Source organism: Bos taurus, chromosome 1, assembly GCF_002263795.3.
Source record: "Bos taurus isolate L1 Dominette 01449 registration number 42190680 breed Hereford chromosome 1, ARS-UCD2.0, whole genome shotgun sequence".
NCBI lineage: Eukaryota > Metazoa > Chordata > Mammalia > Artiodactyla > Bovidae > Bos > Bos taurus.
In genome coordinates this window covers 97386263-97404439 of record NC_037328.1, presented here as the reverse complement: position 1 = coordinate 97404439, position 18177 = coordinate 97386263, and the positions used below count along the sequence as shown (strand labels likewise).

The following is an 18177-nucleotide window of genomic DNA, read 5'->3' as shown; positions in this document are numbered from 1 at the left end:
TGTGTGTGTGTTTTGTATTACATTTCCCTAGGTGATTCTGATGTGAAGCCCTGTTGAAGAACCAATGTAATAGAAAACCACAGGTCTGTCTTAATGTGAAAGCTCAAATGCCTTCAGTTAAACATCAGGTTAACTCTATGCCAAGTCATTTTTATAGGTGCTGGGCATACCATGATAAAAAGATAAAATTCTCTTCTTGAAAACTCTTTTAGTCTAGCAAGCATACAAACCAGACATACCTCATTTTGTTGTGCTTCAGAGATAAAGTGTTTTGGAAGGGGGTTTTGTTTTGGTGTTTGTTGGTTGGTTGGTTGGTTGTTTTTACAAGTTGAAGAGTTACAGCAGCCCTACATTGCATGAGTCTATCGACTTCATCTTCACAACAACATTTGCTCACTTTGTATGGGTCACATTTTGGTGTTTCTCACAATATTTCAAATCCTCTTCCAGCAAAAAAAAAAATAAGACTCACTGAAGGCTCTGATGATGGTTAGCATTTTTTAGCAATAAAGTATTTTTTACTTAGGGTATGTATATTGCTTTCTTAGACATGATGCTATTGTACACTTAATATTGACTATAGTATAATGTAAATGTAACTTTCATATGCATTGGGAAAACCAAAAAATAAAAAATGGTATTATTTCAGTATTATTGGAGCTAATCTTGGAATATCTGAAGTATGCCTGTACTGTATTATGACATGGATAGTGTTATGATGGGAGAATACCAATCAGGGATGGTTAATCTAATCAAAAGAGGATTAAGGATGGTCTGGATATCCTGGACACTTGAGCTGAGCCTTGAAGGATGACTGGCAGATTTCCAGGTGCACTGCAAAGGAGTTAGAGGCCTATTAAACAAAGGAAGCAGCCTGAGCATGCATGGGGTGCTTGCATTCCCAAAAAGGCTAAGGTTTTATTCTGTACAAAGACGTATGCTTTCAAACTTTTTAAAAATTTTTATCTATTTTTTAGTTGAAGGATAATTGCTTTACAGAATTTTGTTGTTTTCTGTCAGACCTCAACATGAATCAGCCATAGGTATACATATATCCCCTCCCTCTTTAACCTCCCTCCCGTCTCCTTCCGCATCCCACCCGTCTAGGTTGATACAGAGCCCCTGTTTGAGCTTCCTGAGACATAACAGCAAATTCCCATTAGCTATGTTTTACATATGGTGATATAAGTTTCCATGTTACTCTCTCCAATCATCTCACCCTCTCTTCCCCTCTCCCCATGTCCATAAGTCTGTTCTCTAGTTCTGTTTCTCCATTCAGTTCAGTTCAGTCGCTCAGTCGTGTCTGACTCTTTGCGACCCCATGAATCGCAGCACGCCAGGCCTTCCTGTCCATCACCAACTCCCAGAGTTCACTCCGTTGCTTCCCTGCAAATAAATTCTTCAGTACCATCTATCTAGATTCCATATATATGCATTAGTATACAATATTTATCTTTCTGACTGACTTCACTCTGTATAATAGGCTCTAGGTTCATCCACCTTATTAGAACAGACTCAGATGCATTCCTTTTTATGGCTGAGTAATATTCCATTGTGTATATGTACCACAACTTCTTTATCCCCTCATCTGTCGATGGACATCTAGGTTGCTTCCATGTTGTAGCTATTGTAAGTAGTGCTGCAATGAATATAGGGGTACATATATCTTTCTCAGTTTTGGTTTCCTCAGGGTATATGCCTAGGAATGGGATTGCTGGGTCATATGGTGGTTTTATTCCTACTTTTTTAAGGAATCTCCATACTGTCTTCCATAGTGGCTGTACCAATTTACAGTCCCACCAACAGTGCACAGGGGTTCCCTTTTCGTCACACCCTCTCCAGCATCTATTGTTTGTAGACATTTTGATTATGGCCATTCTGACTGGTGTGAAGTGATATCTCATTTTAGTTTTGATTTGCATTTCTCTAATAATGAGCAGTATTGACCATGTGTTAGCCACCTGTTTGTCTTCTTGGAGAAATGTCTGTTTAGGTCTTCTTCCCATTTTTTGATTGGGTTGTTTGTTTTTCTGGTATTGAGTTGTATAAGCTGCTTGTATGTTTTGGAGATTAATCCTTTGTTAGTTGTTTCATTTGCTATTATTTTCTCCCATTCTGAGGGTTGTCTTTTCACCTTGCTTATAGTTTCCTTTGCTGTGCAAAAGCTTTTAAGTTTAATCAGGTCCCACTTGTTTACTTCTGTTTTATTTCCATTATTCTAGGAGGTGGGTCATAGAGGATCTTGCTTTGATTTGTTTCATCAAGTGTTCTGCCTGTGTTTTTCTCTTAAGAGTTTTATGTTTCTGGTCTTACATGTAGGTCTTTAATCCATTTCAAGTTTATGTTTGTGTATGGTGTTAGGAAGTGTTGTAATTCCGTTCTTTTACATGTAGCTGTCCAGTTTTCCCAGCACCACTACTTGAAGAGGCTGTCTTTGCCCCATTGTGTATCCTTGCCTCCTTTGTCAAAAACAAGGCACCCATAGGTGCATGGGTTTATTTCTGGGCTTTCTATCCTGTTCCATTGGTCTATATTTCTGTTCTTGTGCCAGTACCATACTGTCTTGATGACTCTAGCTTTGTAGTATAATTTGAAGTCAGGAAGCTTGATTCTTCCAGCTCCATTCTTCTTTCTCAAGACTGCTTTGGCTATTTGAAAATTACTAGAGCTAATCAGTGAATTTAGCAAAGTTGCAGGATACAAAATCAATACACAGAAATCACTTGCATTCCTATATGCTAACGATGAAAAATCAGAAACAGAAGTTAAGGAATCAATCCCATTCACCACTGCAACAAAAAGAATAAAATATCTAGGAATAAACCTACCTAAGGAGACAAAAGAACTATATACAGAAAATTATAAGACACTGATGAAAGAAATCAAAGATGACATAAATATATGGACGGATATCCCATGTTCCTGGGTAGGAAGAATCAATATTGTGTGACTCTACTACCAGAGGCAGTCAGTCTACAGATTCAGTGCTATCCCTATCAAATTACCAGTGGCATTTTTCACAGAATTAGAACAAAAAATTTCGCAATTCATATGGAAACACAAAAGACCCTGAATAGCCAAAGCAGTCTTGAGAAAGAACGGAGCTGGAGGAATCAAACTTTTAAAGATGGGAAATGTCTTTTAAAATTTGTTTCTTTAGAGTGCTAAATGGCAGAAGTGACATCTGTAGATCCAATTTCCAGGATAAATATGCAGAGTTAAAAAAGAGGATTGTTGGAACCAAATCAAAAAGACCATAACAAAGATCTTTGGTCAAAATAGAACCAGGAAATGGAAGAGTACTGTTATTTATAAAAACCAAGAGAATAAAACTAAGAGTTTTATGGTCGATGAACAGAATTCTAATTATTGTAAATGAAATTTCTGTTGTATAAAGTAAGCTTTAAAGCAGTGGTTCCCAGCTTTGGGGCTACAGACCCTCTGTGGGGAGCTGGCAATAATATTATTGCATAGAGTCATAGAATCTTTTATGTTCACTGAGCATAATTTTTTTTAATATAAATTTATTTATTTTAATTGAAGGCTAATTACTTCACATTATTGTATTGCTTTTGCCATACATCAGCATGAATCCGCCATGGGTGTACACGAGTTCCCCATCCTGAACTCCCACCTCCCTCCCCATACCATCCCTCTGGGTCATCTCAGTGCACCAGCCCCGAGCATCCTGTACATGCATCGAACCTGGATTGGCGATTCGTTTCACATATGATAATATACATGTTTCAATGCCATTCTCCCAAATCATCCCACCCTCACCCTCTCCCTCAGAGTCCAAAAGACTGCTCTATACATCTGTGTCTCTTTTGCTGTCTCGCATACAGGGTTATCATTACCATCTTTCTAAATTCCACATATATGCGTTAGTATACTATATTGGCGTTTTTCTTTCTGGCTTACTTCACTCTGTATAATAGGCTCCAGTTTCATCCACCTCATTAGAACTGATTCAAATGTATTCTTTTTAATGGCTGAGTAATACTCCATTGTGTATATGTACCACAGCTTTCTTATCCATTCGTCTGCTGATGGATATCTAGGTTGCTTCCATGTCCTGGCTATTATAAACAATGCTGCGATGAACATTGGGGTACATGTGTCTCTTTCCCTTCTGGTTTCCTCGGTGTGTATGCCCAGCAGTGGGATTGCTGGGTCATATGGCAGTTCTATTTCCAGTTTTTTAAGGAATCTCCACACTGTTCTCCATAGTGGCTGTACTAGTTTGCATTCCCACCAACAGTGTAAGGGGGTTCCCTTTTCTCCACACCCTCTCCAGCATTTATTGCTTATAGACTTTTGGATCGCAGCCATTCTGACTGGTGTGAAATGGTACCTCATAGTGGTTTTGATTTGCATTTCTCTGATAATGAGAGATGTTGAGCATCTTTTCATGTGTTAGCCATCTGTATGTCTTCTTTGGAGAAATGTCTATTTAGTTCTTTGGCCCATTTTTTGATTGGGTCGTTTATTTTTCTGGAATTGAGCTGCAGTAGTTGCTTGTATATTTTTGAGATTAGTTGTTTGTCAGTTGCTTCATTTGCTATTATTTTCTCCCATTCTGAAGGCTGTCTTTTCACCTTGCTGATAGTTTCCTTTGATGTGCAGAAGCTTTTAATTTTAATTAGGTCCCATTTGTTTATTTTTGCTTTTATTTCCAATATTCTGGGAGGTGGGTCATAGAGGATCCTGCTGTGATTTATGTTGGAGAGTGTTTTGCGTATGTTCTCCTCTCAAAGTTTTATAGTTTCTGGTCTTACGTTTAGATCTTTAATCCATTTTGAGTTTATTTTTGTGTATGGTGTTAGAAAGTGTTCTAGTTTCATTCTTTCACAAGTGGTTGACCAGTTTTCCCAGCACCACTTGTTAAAGAGATTGTCTTTTCTCCATTGTATATTCTTGCCTCCTTTGTCAAAGGTAAAGTGTCCATAGGTGCATGGATTTATCTCTGGGCTTTCTGTTTTGTTCCATTGATCTCTCTTTCTGTCTTTGTGCCAGTACCATACTGTCTTGATGACTGTGGCTTTGTAGTAGAGCCTGAAGTCAGGCAGGTTGATTATTCCAGTTCCATTCTTCTTTCTCAGGATTGCTTTGGCTATTTGAGGTTTTTTATATTTCCATACAAATTGTGAAATTATTTGTTCTAGCTTATGAAAAATACTGTTGGTAGCTTGATAGAGATTGCATTGAATCTATAGATTGCTTTGGGTAGTATACTCATTTTCACTATATTGATTCTTCCAATCCATGAACACGGTAAATTTCTCCATCTATTAGTGTCCTCTTTGATTTCTTTCACCAGTGTTTTATAGTTTCCTATATATAGGTCTTTAGTTTCTTTAGGTAGATATATTCCTAAGTATTTTATTCTTTTCGTTGCAATGGTGAATGGAATTGTTTCCTTAATTTCTCTTTCTGTTTTCTCATTATTAGTGTATAGGAATGCAAGGGATTTCTGTGGTTGATTTTATATCCTGCAACTTTACTATATTCATTGATTAGCTGTAGTAATTTTCTGGTGGAGTCTTTAGGGTTTTCTATGTAGAGGATCATGTCATCTGCAAACAGTGAGAGTTTTACTTCTTCTTTTCCAATTTGGATTCCTTTTATTTCTTTTTCTGCTCTGATTGCTGTGGCCAAAACTTCCAAAACTATGTTGAATAGTAGTGGTGAAAGTGGGCACCCTTGTCTTGTTCCTGACTTTAGGGAAAATGCTTTCAATTTTTCACCTTTGAGGATAATGTTTGCTGTGGGTTTGTCATATATAGCTTTTATTATGTTGAGGTATGTTCCTTCTATTCCTGCTTTCTGGAGAGTTTTTATCATAAATGGATGTTGAATTTTGTCAAAGGCTTTCTCTGCATCTATTGAGATAATCATATGGCTTTTATTTTTCAATTTGTTAATGTGGTGTATTACATTGATTAATTTGCAGATATTGAAGAATCCTTGCATCGCTGGGATAAAGCCCACTTGGTCATGATGTATGATCTTTTTAATGTGTTGTTGGATTCTGATTGCTAGAATTTTGTTAAGGATTTTTGCATCTATGTTCATCAGTGATATTGGCCTGTAGTTTTCTTTTTTTGTGGCATCTTTGTCTGGTTTTGGTATTAGGGTGATGGTGGCCTCATAGAATGAGTTTGGAAGTTTACCTTCCTCTGCAATTTTCCCGAAGAGTTTGAGTAGGATAGGTGTGTTAGCTCTTCTCTAAATTTTTGGTAGAATTCAGCTGTGAAGCCGTCTGGACCTGGGCTTTTGTTTGCTGGAAGATTTGTGATTACAGTTTCAATTTCCATGCTTGTGATGGGTCTGTTAAGATTTTCTATTTCTTCCTGGTTCCGTTTTGGAAAGTTGTACTTTTCTAAGAATTTGTCTATTTCTTCCAGGTTGTCCATTTTATTGGCATATAATTGCTGATAGTAGTCTCTTAAGATCCTTTGTATTTCTGTATAATCTTTAATAATGGTCCTTTGCATCTCATCAGTTGGAGAGAACAGGGTGGAATTGAAAGCTGATGGATCTGTCATAGGGCCTGACTACAATCTGTCTTAACTGTGCTCTTTGATTGATTCTACTCTGCTCATGCCTGTATACATCATTACCTTAGGGACAGAAGGCTGTACAATTGCTGGTCTTTAAGTTGAATAAGTAATGGTTAAGTAATGGTTTGCACCCAGTAGTAAATTGTTAAAAACATGCAAGTACATGAAAGTGTACTTAACTTATTACCTAATTTATAGTTTTAAAAATAATTTTCTAACTGAATAGATACCAAAAAAACCACTGCTGCTGAAGGAAAGGCCTTTGAAATTTGTTTAATCTTTAAGTAGTTCTTATGTGTTAATAGGTGGGAACTAACTGTTGCTGTAATGTGATCTTAGAACTTTAAGCACTGGAGTTTCTTGATTCTTCTAGGTATTTGTGTGGATCTATGACCCAGTTCACTTTAAAACATTTGTCATGGGATTAATTCTTGGTAAGTACACTCTCTAAAATTTAGAAAGGAAAGTAAACAATACAGAAGTCAGAAATAAAATGTTTAACATAAAATAGCTATTTTTTAAGTACATTTTAAATAAAGCCAGAATATAAATGATAAACTGAGGAAAATATTTGCTCTACCTTAAAGCAAAGATCTTTAAGAAATTAACAGCCTGCTAGAAAAATGGTAAAGGTAGCTCACAGATAAAGAAATAGTGACCAATAATTGTGAGTGATACTTAATCACCCTCATGTTAAATACAAATTAAAACAATAGCAGTTATCAAGAGGACTATAAAGAGGAATAGTACCTATTATTAATGAAGGTCCAATACTTTAGAAAAACCACTATTATGCTCCAATAGCTGTTGGTATGTTCATTGTTTTATTTTTTATGGAGGGAAGTTTGATAATATCTTTCAAATTTTAAATGTATACACACTGACCCAAGTGTTCTGTTTCTAGGAATTTATCCCATGGCTGTTTGTAGTAATACAGTTGCATAAGGTGTCTGTTCAGAAATATGCATTGACATTTAATTCTAATCCAAATCCCTGTTCAGACTATAGTTAGAAGGATAATTAGCAAATATCTTGCAAGTTTTAAATGCCTTACTTTGTGACCTAATAGTTAAACTTCAAGAAATTTATCCTGTACCTTAATCAATTGCACACATGGGCATTGGTAATTGTTGCACTCTTGTCAATAATAGGATAAAGCTAGAAACAATTCAAGTCCCTCAATAGGAGGTTGGTGAATAAATTACAGTACAAATACATGCCAGAATATCATGCAGCTTTGAAAGAATTAGATAGGGTGTCCTCTCAGAAGGATACCTAGAATATATTAAAATTGTGAAAGAAAATATTGTAAACTCATTTTTTGTTTTTGTTTTTAAATATCTGTGTGACTAGTTTTAACTGTATACAGGCAGTTTCTGGGCATACAAATAAGAAACAATAGTAGTTAACCTCTGGGGAGTGGACCAAGAATTGGGTAAAGACTTCATATTATACTTTCTGGTTTACTTTTAATTGTTTTTTCCTTTATTGTTTTATTTATTACCATAGGTGTGTGTTATTCCTGTAAATTTGGTTGGGGGTAGGGGTAGAGAATGATTTAACAAGTAGAAAAAAATAGATAGCAGTTGAACAAATTTGATCAATATGTTATCATAGGATCCCATTCAAAATAATAAATTCAACCCTTAGCTTCTAAATGAAATGGCTAGAATTTGAATCCTTATTTCTCTTGCTCTAAACACCTAAATACCAGTCATTCTTTTGGTTATTCCATGTGGTCCCAATGTACTTAGGAAAAAAAAATGGAGATGCTTGTATATGGTTTCCCTATCACCAAAAATTATCTGTATCAGAATCATCTGGTGAGCTTTTCATTCAGTAGATGTCAGAGTTTCACCCCAGAACCAATCTCCAGGGACGGATCTTTGGAATCATTTTTGGTTAGTTTTGTTGGTTGATTATTTCTTTAAGTGTCCCTTTTTGGTAGACAGATATCTTATAGTTAAAAATGAAGTTGAAGACAGCAGCAGTTGATCATTTAAGGAGCTAACAATTTCACATTTTTAGACAGCACTTTTCTAATTATATATAATTTATACTAGAGAAATCTTGACCTAATATGAGAATAGTAGTTAAAAATGTTAGGTTGAACTATGCAGTGATCGATAACTGAGCATTTTATATGTTTCAATAAGTTTATGTTTTAATTCTCCCCGTAGGGGTATGTATATTCACTGTCTTGGCAACTGAGCCATTTAAAATTTTAATCTAAAGTTTGTATGTGTAACTTTTCATCTCTTGTTCCAGTGATTGCAGTGATAGCAGCCACCCTCTTCCCTCTTTGGCCAGCAGAAATGAGAGTAGGTGTTTATTACCTCAGTGTGGGTGCAGGCTGTTTTGTAGCCAGCATTCTTCTCCTTGCTGTTGGTAAGTATTTGTTACTAGCAAGACTGACCTCGATAAGAGGTAGCTGTTGAGCAGTTTGGACTGCAATCTGGAGCTTCAGTAAAACTTAATAGCAAAATTCATGTAGGTGAATTAAGAAGTATATGGGCCTACTTTTTTGGTCATATCCCAAAACTGACTCAGGCTTCATGTAGTATATGTGTTTAATTAGATTTACTCTGTGTGACGAAAGGATTTAATATGTCTTAATCTGCAAATAGGCTTCCCTGGTGCCAATGCAGGAGATGCAAGTTTGATCCCTGGGTTGGGAAGATGCCCAGGGGAAGAAAACGGCAACCCACTCCAGGAAATCCCTGGAAAGCCCTGCCTGGAAAATCCCATGGACAGCCTGGCAGGCTATATAGTCCATGGGCTTGCAAAAGAGTCAGACATGACTTAGCAACTAAACAAGAGTCTGCAAATAGATATGCTTTAAAATTTAGCTGCCATAAAGACTTTAATATTTTTACAGTGATCGGTCATTTAATAAACATAATACTTTCAGTAAACTTTTTTTACCTAAGACAAATGAAACATATTAAACATTTACATTTTATATAGTAAATGATTATAAACAATTGATTTGCCATTCTTAGGAAAAATCAGTTTGTACCATGGGCCAAAATAAGTTCTTGATGCATTAACAACTTTAAAATCCTTTTTGAAAATCAATAAGAAAATACAAATAATGTTATTTTACTTTTCTGAATGATTAGGGGCTTTCATAGCTAAAAATAAAGCATTATAAAAATAATCCAATTCAAAAGAGGAAATTAACATGATTAATAAATATATGAAAAATGCTTATCACTAGATGTCAAATAATTAAGATAATGAAGTATTTTTGGCTTATATAATTAGGAAGATTTTTTTTTGAAATGGAAATACTCAGGGCCAAGAAGGATTTGACTGTAAGGAAATACACCTAAATACAAAAGGTGGTGGTAGTTATGAGTGATTTTAGGATTCTTAATTACACTTGTCTGTATTTTTTACACTGACCATGTTATTTAATATGAGGCAAAACAAGTATTATTTTGCTTAAAATTCTAGTCTTTGAAGATTTTTTCAAAGGATGAACTGGTCTAATTTAGTTTTTCATTTGGGAAATAGCAATGTTTTTCTGCTTTTTTAAGCTGTTTAGTGATTTTTTTTTTTTCCTATCATATATAATTCTTTGGATCATTGAGAGCTTATGTTGCTATATAGTAACTAAATTCTGATTATTTTCCTCAAATGACAAATCAGCTTTTCTACCAGAACATATAGGAGGAGTACTTTATAAAAATTTTTTAAACAACCGGAATACTGATTTAATATCTGTTTTTAGAGGATGGAATTTGACCAAGATTGTCTGAATGAGATGTGTGTTATTCTGAGATTCTATGATATGTAATGTAGTAGATTATTATGTTTATAAAGCATTACTGCTCTAACCCTAAGCAATAGTGCTAAGCAATTTCCCTCCACCCTGGACATCACAGGGTCCTGATTTGGTGCTGCCATCCATAGACCCAGGGATCCATCTAGTATTTTCATTCAGTTCATCATGTTTATGGGCCTCCATTTATGGGGGGAATTTCTGACTCTTTGTGAAACCTTATTCATCCACCTTTCAGTTTTTCCTACCTCTAGTCTGTTCACCTTAAAAATAGCCCCTGAAGCTTCTGCATGTTAACAGCACATTTGCAGGCCAAGAAATAAATGTCTAAGAGTGTGAAGCAGGTAACTAGTGGTAATGTACTACCTGCATCAAGAATGAGAAGCCATAAAATTTTATCTGCCATTAGATACACTAGTCAAGTTGATGTCTTCTGATTCCCAGATCCCTGAAAATTTAGCAGCTTTTTGAAATTTTTCAGCAAAGGTTAATTTCCACTGAATAGAGTTAACCCACTTGCTTATCTTTCATTTAAACTGATATTCACAATAATTTATGGTTATTGTTTTGTTCTTGAAAGTATTGTTTCTCTAGTAATTCTTTCAATTTTTCATTTTAAATATACTGGGAGTTTAAGTAGCAATGTATGTTAAACAGCCTTGTCAATCAAATCAGAAAATAAATCCAACTTTTTTATTACTTCTCTTAGAAAATGTTGTTTCTCTTAGAAAATTCCAAATACACTTTTAAATGGTTTGATCTGTATCCTACTTGTAAATTGGAGATTTTATTATATTATCTCATGAAGTATTATTTATTGGTCAAATTAAATTTGGTGTTGCTTTGAATATGTATATTTAGTACTGCAATTTAGAATAAGACCTCTGGCAATTTTCTAAATATGTCACTTTTAGTATAGAAATGGTTCAATTCAGTCAGTTCAATTGCTCAGTCGTGTCCAATTTCTTTGCGACCCCATGGACTGCAGCACGCCAGGCCATAGAAATGGTATGACCATACATATCACAGTAGTTTTTCTCATGATTCTTCTCTTTTTGCCCCTAGTAATATACTGGCATATAGAGAAAAACTGTTGAAAAAAAAGAATTCTGCTATACCCATAGGGATGTGACTTTATTTGCCACTTTAATGTTGCTTTTTCTTGTATTTCAGGCAAGATTTCATACTATGAACTATCTGTTTTACAACCCTTCAAAACCTAATGTAACATCATAATTCTATTTGGAGAAAAAAATATGCAACCTCCTTAAGAGATGTTCATTATTTCTTTTTATCAGTGTGGTTTATTCACTGATTTATTTAATAGTTTCAAGCATATTTGCCTTTTCTGTTTGTATACACAAAAGATACTGGTGTGTATACAGTCTTTCAGAATATTTATGTTCTTTTGTGAAAACAGAAATTAGTGCTTTATAAAAGTCAAGGCAGCTATAACTATTTTATCTGTCTGAAGCTAAATAATGGAAGAAACATAGATGAGCTTTTCTCAGACTTTATTAGAAAACAATGATAGGATTATCTGTAAAGAAAACGAAAACTAAAATGAAACCCAAAAAACCTGTCATAATTAATTAGCTCATAACATTCACATAATCATGACCTTTAAAAAAGTAAAATCCAGACAAATCACTCAGCTCCATATATGTGATAAATTAAAAGAAAGATATGAAATACTGGGGTTTGTGATAGTTCATTACTATAAACTTTAAAATTATCAATTTCTTCTATTATCTAACCATTGTTGATCCCATGGACTGTAGCCTGCCAGGCTCCTCTGTCCATGGAATTCTCCAGGCAAGAGTACTGGAATGGGTAGCCGTTCTCTTTTCCAGGGAATCTTCCCCACCCAGGGATCAAACCTGTGTCTCCTGCATTGCAGGCAGATTATTTACCATTTGAGCCACCAGGGAAGCCCATAGTTGTCATACTGCTCTAAAAGAGTAACTTCAAACCTATTTGTTAAACCCATCTGGATTTCTATGTTACTTAATACTGGGGAAATGTTGTCCTTAAATAAAAAGAAATTGCTGTTAGGAAAATGTTCTCTTATTGTTCAAAAGTATTTTTACCTAGAAGACTTTAACCTTTAGGTAGGGTCAGCACATGCCTTGAACTCATGATACATTTAGGAACCCATGGAAATAATTTCATTTTCATTTCTTCTAAAATGAAAAGTAACAATATATATACTTCTCTATAATAGTGAATCTGTGCAGGGTTATATTTGTGTTTATACCAGAATGGTTGTAAAAAGCATAATTTTTTCTATTTTTTAATGGAGGGATTGCCTTAGACAAAAGTATCTAGGAAAGTCATAGTGCAACCCTGCTTTCTCCTTTCTAAGGCTTAAGATATCATTCATCTCTTACTTGGGTTTATTTCCTTTTTTCTTCTACCATGATTTCACGTGTACTTCCAGGGTCCAACTGGCAGCTGTGTTTATTGAATTGTAACATAGCAAAGTACATAAAGTATAAGTATATCCAAGAAATAAATGGATATAAGTATATCCAAGATATACTTATATACTTGGAAATAAGTATATCCAAGAAACAGTGCGCAGATGAAAAAAACATAAAAGCACTTTTTTGAATGGCATTGCAGCATTGTGCCCTCAAGTTCAGAGCAGAATGCTGTGTGCCCGGAATACTCTTGATAGCTGCTAATCTAGGATTTAACTGTTTATATTTAAGGTGCATGTAATATACAAATAGGAAGACTCTGAATGTTTTCCCACTTTTTCATTAACAAATATTCCCTGCTGTCTGAGTCAATGCTTGAATTATTCAATTAGAGAAATTTTTCTCCCACAGCTCGTTGCATTCTGTTTCTCATCATTTGGCTCATAACTGGAGGAAGGCACCATTTTTGGTTCTTGCCAAATCTGACTGCGGACGTGGGCTTCATTGACTCCTTCAGACCTCTGTACACACATGAATACAAAGGACCAAAAGCAGACTTAAAGAAAGATGAGAAATCTGAAACCAAAAAGCAACAGAAGTCCGACAGTGAGGAAAAGTCAGACAGTGAGAAAAAGGAAGATGAGGAGGGGAAAGTAGGACCAGGAAATCACGGAACAGAAGGCTCAGGTGGAGAACGGCATTCAGACACAGACAGTGACAGGAGGGAAGATGACCGATCCCAACACAGTAGTGGAAATGGGAATGATTTTGAAATGATCACAAAAGAGGAACTGGAACAGCAAACAGATGGGGATTGTGAAGAGGAGGAGGAAGAAGACAACGATGGAGAAACAACTAAATCTTCACATGAAAAATCATAATCTGACTAATTTGGGGACTAAATATGTGCAAGAGGTTGGATTTTCTATGTTGGCTGATCATCATAATGTACACATGACATTTGTAGCATTCTTTAAATCCATTTACTGAAATGGATTTGACATCTAAGCAGTTATATTCAGTCCTTCATTTCATATAGTACTATTATTGATACAGTCTAAAGCCATTTATAAGTTTTATCTATTTGATAATTTTACAGTAAATAGGTCTCATTTATTTTGACAATTATCAAAGATGCACTTTCCACAATGACATTTAGATTATTGGCATTTTTGATAGTTGTATGGCTTTTTACTGTTAGACTGATCAGAATAACTAAAAGGGATAAAAATAAACACCAATATTTTAGATTAAGCATAGTTTTGTAGCCATTTCACAGTTTCTTTGAGATGAAATGCTTAAACTTATTGTTCTTATTAGTTTAGCTTTTGTTGATTATTAAATTATATCAGAAAACTTCTAAGATTCTAACTTAGCAGGGTTCAAAAACATTTTGTGGAAACAAGCCAACTAGTAATAATGCAGCAACACTTTAAGTTTAGCTACAAATTCTCCTTTTCCAACTTAGGAAATCCAAACTGATTTGTACGCCTGATTCAGAGTAAGATGGTCGTCTCCAACAGAGGAAGCAAGCAGAATTGGCTGGGAGGTGATGGTTCTTCCCATTTCCTTGTCGTAAAGTAAAATGTATTCTGTACATAATTTACAAATAAACATTTTATTTTAATTGTTACTTCTTATTTAGACATTTTCTCAACACTTAAATTTGTACAATTAAGACCATTTAAGGGTATGTTTTTAGATGGAAGTTTCAATAACCCACAGAACATCTGTGATCTTTCTACAGCAGCTTCAGTTTTGTGCCAACATTCCATGTATTTGAATATGAGTTGAAATGATCTTTATTAAATAAGAGCAGACTTAAAGTAGCTGTTTGTACGCCTTAATGTTTATTTTGATTTATCTTAAATCTCTACATTCAGAAATGGAGTACTATATTATCAGATCAGGAGAACTGCTATGAAAGATAATTTACTGTTCTAAAATATCAATTTAAAATAAAGAGCATAAAAGAAAACATAAGAGAACTATTGGACTCTAATTGCTTTCAACTAGTTTTGCAATTTGATTTCATGTCTTGCAAACCTTAGTTACAAATCTTTAGGAATATCGTGTGTTTACTTATGAGCATAATCATTCCTTGAAGTTATACTCTTACAAAATGATAGTGAATATTGAATTATTTTCCTTCGGTCACAGAGCGTTTGTAGTTGAAATAGGTGGTGTGTATAGTTCTTCATTTTTCTTTAGGCTGTTTCCCATCTAAGTGTTAGACTAAAGATTTAAATTTTTCTAAGTGTGAAAAACTACACTTTCTGTATGCTGACACATTTTGTTAAACATGGCTTGTTTGCTTCTTTATAGTATTCCTTGTAAGTGGACAGAAATGTGGCTATTTGATGTTAATGCAGCTCTCTCAAGGCTGTAGTCAGTTTAAGTTTCCTCCTAGCAAATATGCATTGATTTAAATGCCTGGGTGTTTTCCCCTCACAATACAGAGCTCTCCTACTTTATTTCTACAATAAGAGATGTATAATTATAACTTCCGAGCTTCTTAATCATGAGTAACATTAATACCTATTTTGGGATATGATAATGGTACCAAAAGTGTCTTTCAGAATTAAAAGTGATTTAACCTTTACTGTTGTAACAATGCCCAGGCAGTCAACATTCATCCATAAACTCTTTATAATGTATGTACTATGTCTCATCTTTAAGGCATTTGAAACCTGGCAGGAAAGTCAGCTTCTTATTGATATGTGTGGATTTTTAAAGAATGTTAATCCAAATTTTTTAAATATGTGAAGGTCCCTGGGGGAAAATGTCATTCTTAATGTGGCTAGAAAGCAAGTTAGAAATTTCAGCTATTTTACTATTCAGAGTTACTTACTTTAAACAAAAAATCAAAAGACTGCCACTGTTATATTTCTCAAGAATAATAGATGGCTGTCTTTGTTGACTAACATCAAATATTCTTATGCCAGAGCATGGGAAATTGGTTACATTAGTCAATGGAATGGTGATTGTTTTTTTAAAAAAGACTTCAGGTTTGCTATGCTACTGTAAATAGAAGCGTAAAGCTTTTGGATAATGTAGGATGTATTGTGGAGTGGGTATAAATTGGCCTAACTAATAAGCAGGATTGAATTAACCAACTGAGTCCAGATAATAATGCATTTGTGATTGTAAAGTCAATGTATTAAATAGATTGTTTTTTCTTTTCCCTCCCACTGATTTCTTTAATTTTCAAGCTATATGGCCTTCTAGACAACTTTAATTGAAATAATTTGGATTTAGCTGAATACTATCAAAAAGTAATAAATTTTAATATGTCATATTAAAATTATGTGCAGGTTTTAATGTTTTCCCCCTTCCTGATTTTGCGTTATGAGTGCCAATTAGTTGCTAATATAGAAAAATCATCGGTGTCTTTTGTAAATTGAATTTTCCTTTTTGAATCTTTATTAGGAACTAGAAGACAACATGTATTGTCATTATTCATGGTGATTGGGTTCTATAAAGTCACCATGTTGCGTGCTTGCTGAGTCGCTTCAGTCATGTCCAATTCTTTCCGACCCTGTGGACCATGAGTACTAGAGTGGGTTGCCGTGTCCTTCTCTAGGGGATCTTCCTGACACAGGGATCAAACCCGCATCTCTTACATCGCCTGCATTGGCAGGCGGGTTCTTTACCACTAGCACCAGGTGGGAAGCCCATAAAGGTACCCGCCAACACAGAATTAGCAAATACGGAACCGTTGCTCCTAGGGGGAATACTGGGGTTATTCTGTGAGTCCCTGGCCACATGTTTACCAACTAATCAAAACACGAACTTGTTTCAGATGTCTTTCTGTTTGGTTAACTAACATTGAATTCATGGGTCAACAGCAACTGTAACGTCATGCCCAAGCCAAGTTTGTCTAATACATGTGCTTCCTTCAAAAGGTCTATCACTGCCGTCTAGTACTTAGACACTACACAGCATTTCAGCACTTCATTTGGGGGCCATTTTAAACAGTAAAACCACCAATTAAAACAATCCAAAAATGCAAAAAACAGTGTGCTAAATAGAGCAAAGGATGCTTGTGTAAATTATATGAACTGAACCAAGAACACAGCATGTCATCTTGTCACCCTCAACTGGGAGCATATGCATTGGGCTAGGTCAAATTTTTCACCACTCCATGCATGACTGTGAAAGCATCACGAAAGTTTTAAAACACAGGCAAATTTACAAATAAAGAATCCACAAATAAGGAGGATGAACTGTACTTAACTGTATTATAAAGCTGTGACATACCTGTCTTACCTATAGAATAGAATTTATTGCTGAACCATGCTCCAGTATTTCCATAACATTTTAAGTATCCATTCTGACTGAAAGTAAATACGTAGTTCCTAATTGTAGTTTCCTTTTACTCTGTGTTTCAGTAATATTTCAGTTCTTTGTCCATTCATTGAGTAATACCAAAAGCTTAACATGCCAGAATTTTAGGGGTAGCTGTGGGTTGTTTTTTTTTTAATTTTTGCCCTCTTAGACCATCAAATAGTTTGAAAATCGCTGTGGTAGAAATTTGCCAAGTGGGCTGGATATCTCTACCTCTTACAGTTCCACTCTGCTCTCTGTCCCCAAAAGGCTGATGAGTAGGCCACAACAGTGGGCCCCTTCGCCCCCTGGCTTCTAGCTAGGTTTTTGCTAAGGAATGTCGTGGCTGGAGATCTGAGGGTGATCAGGGATGGTCTCAGCTATCCCACAGTGAGCTACCTCAGTACTCAAAGGTAACCACTTCCTCTAAACTTTGCTTATTTCTTTAAATTTGCCGCTCCTTGTTCTCTTCCCTTCTGGCCAAGGGGTGATGCCAGATCTGCCACTAGCCAGGAGTTGTTGAAGCTATTGTGTTTCCTCTTGTGAAGTCCCCCACACCCACATCTTTGTTAGTATCTCCTCAAAGTGTCATCATTTAAGAACTATCTGCTTCCTGTTGGAAACCAAGACCGGTAAACCAAAGAGAAGTTCCTAGAGAACAGTTCTGATGAGTTCATCCCTGATGGGTCCTTATCAACAAACATTGTTACAAAGTATCTCACAACCTTACAGACCGTGCCCTAACAGTTTAGATAACTGAAATCCAATTCTAGTGGATACCTATGCAGATAACTGCACAAAGAAATGAATTTGTCTTTAACAAGCTCTTAAGCCAATGTCTGTGGCATTTAGTTAACATGTTTTTGAGTAGATCCAAATTCATTTGGATCTAGAGCTAGATAGACATCCTGGAATGTGAAGTCAAGTAGGCCTTAGGAAGCATCACTACATACAAAGCTAGTGGAGGTGATGGAATTCCAGTTGAGCTATTTCAAATCCTAAAAGATGATGCTGTGAAAGTGCTGCACTCAATAAGCCAGCAAATTTGGAAAACTCAGCAGTGGCTACAGGACTGGAA

The 18177-nt window shown here is 35.4% G+C and overlaps 1 protein-coding gene across 1 annotated transcript in view; it reads left to right on the top strand.

The window, feature by feature from the left end:
• The window catches only part of SEC62 (SEC62 homolog, preprotein translocation factor), a 33576-nt gene extending 17482 nt beyond the window's left edge, over nt 1-16094 (top strand). The window contains exons 6-8 of the mRNA NM_001205604.1: nt 6937-6997; nt 8832-8951; nt 13185-16094. Of these exons, the coding sequence (NP_001192533.1) occupies nt 6937-6997; nt 8832-8951; nt 13185-13654 (651 nt within the window). The 3' untranslated portion in view covers nt 13655-16094. The remainder of the gene's footprint in view (nt 1-6936; nt 6998-8831; nt 8952-13184) is intronic.
• The last annotated feature ends 2083 nt before the right edge of the window (nt 16095-18177 follow it).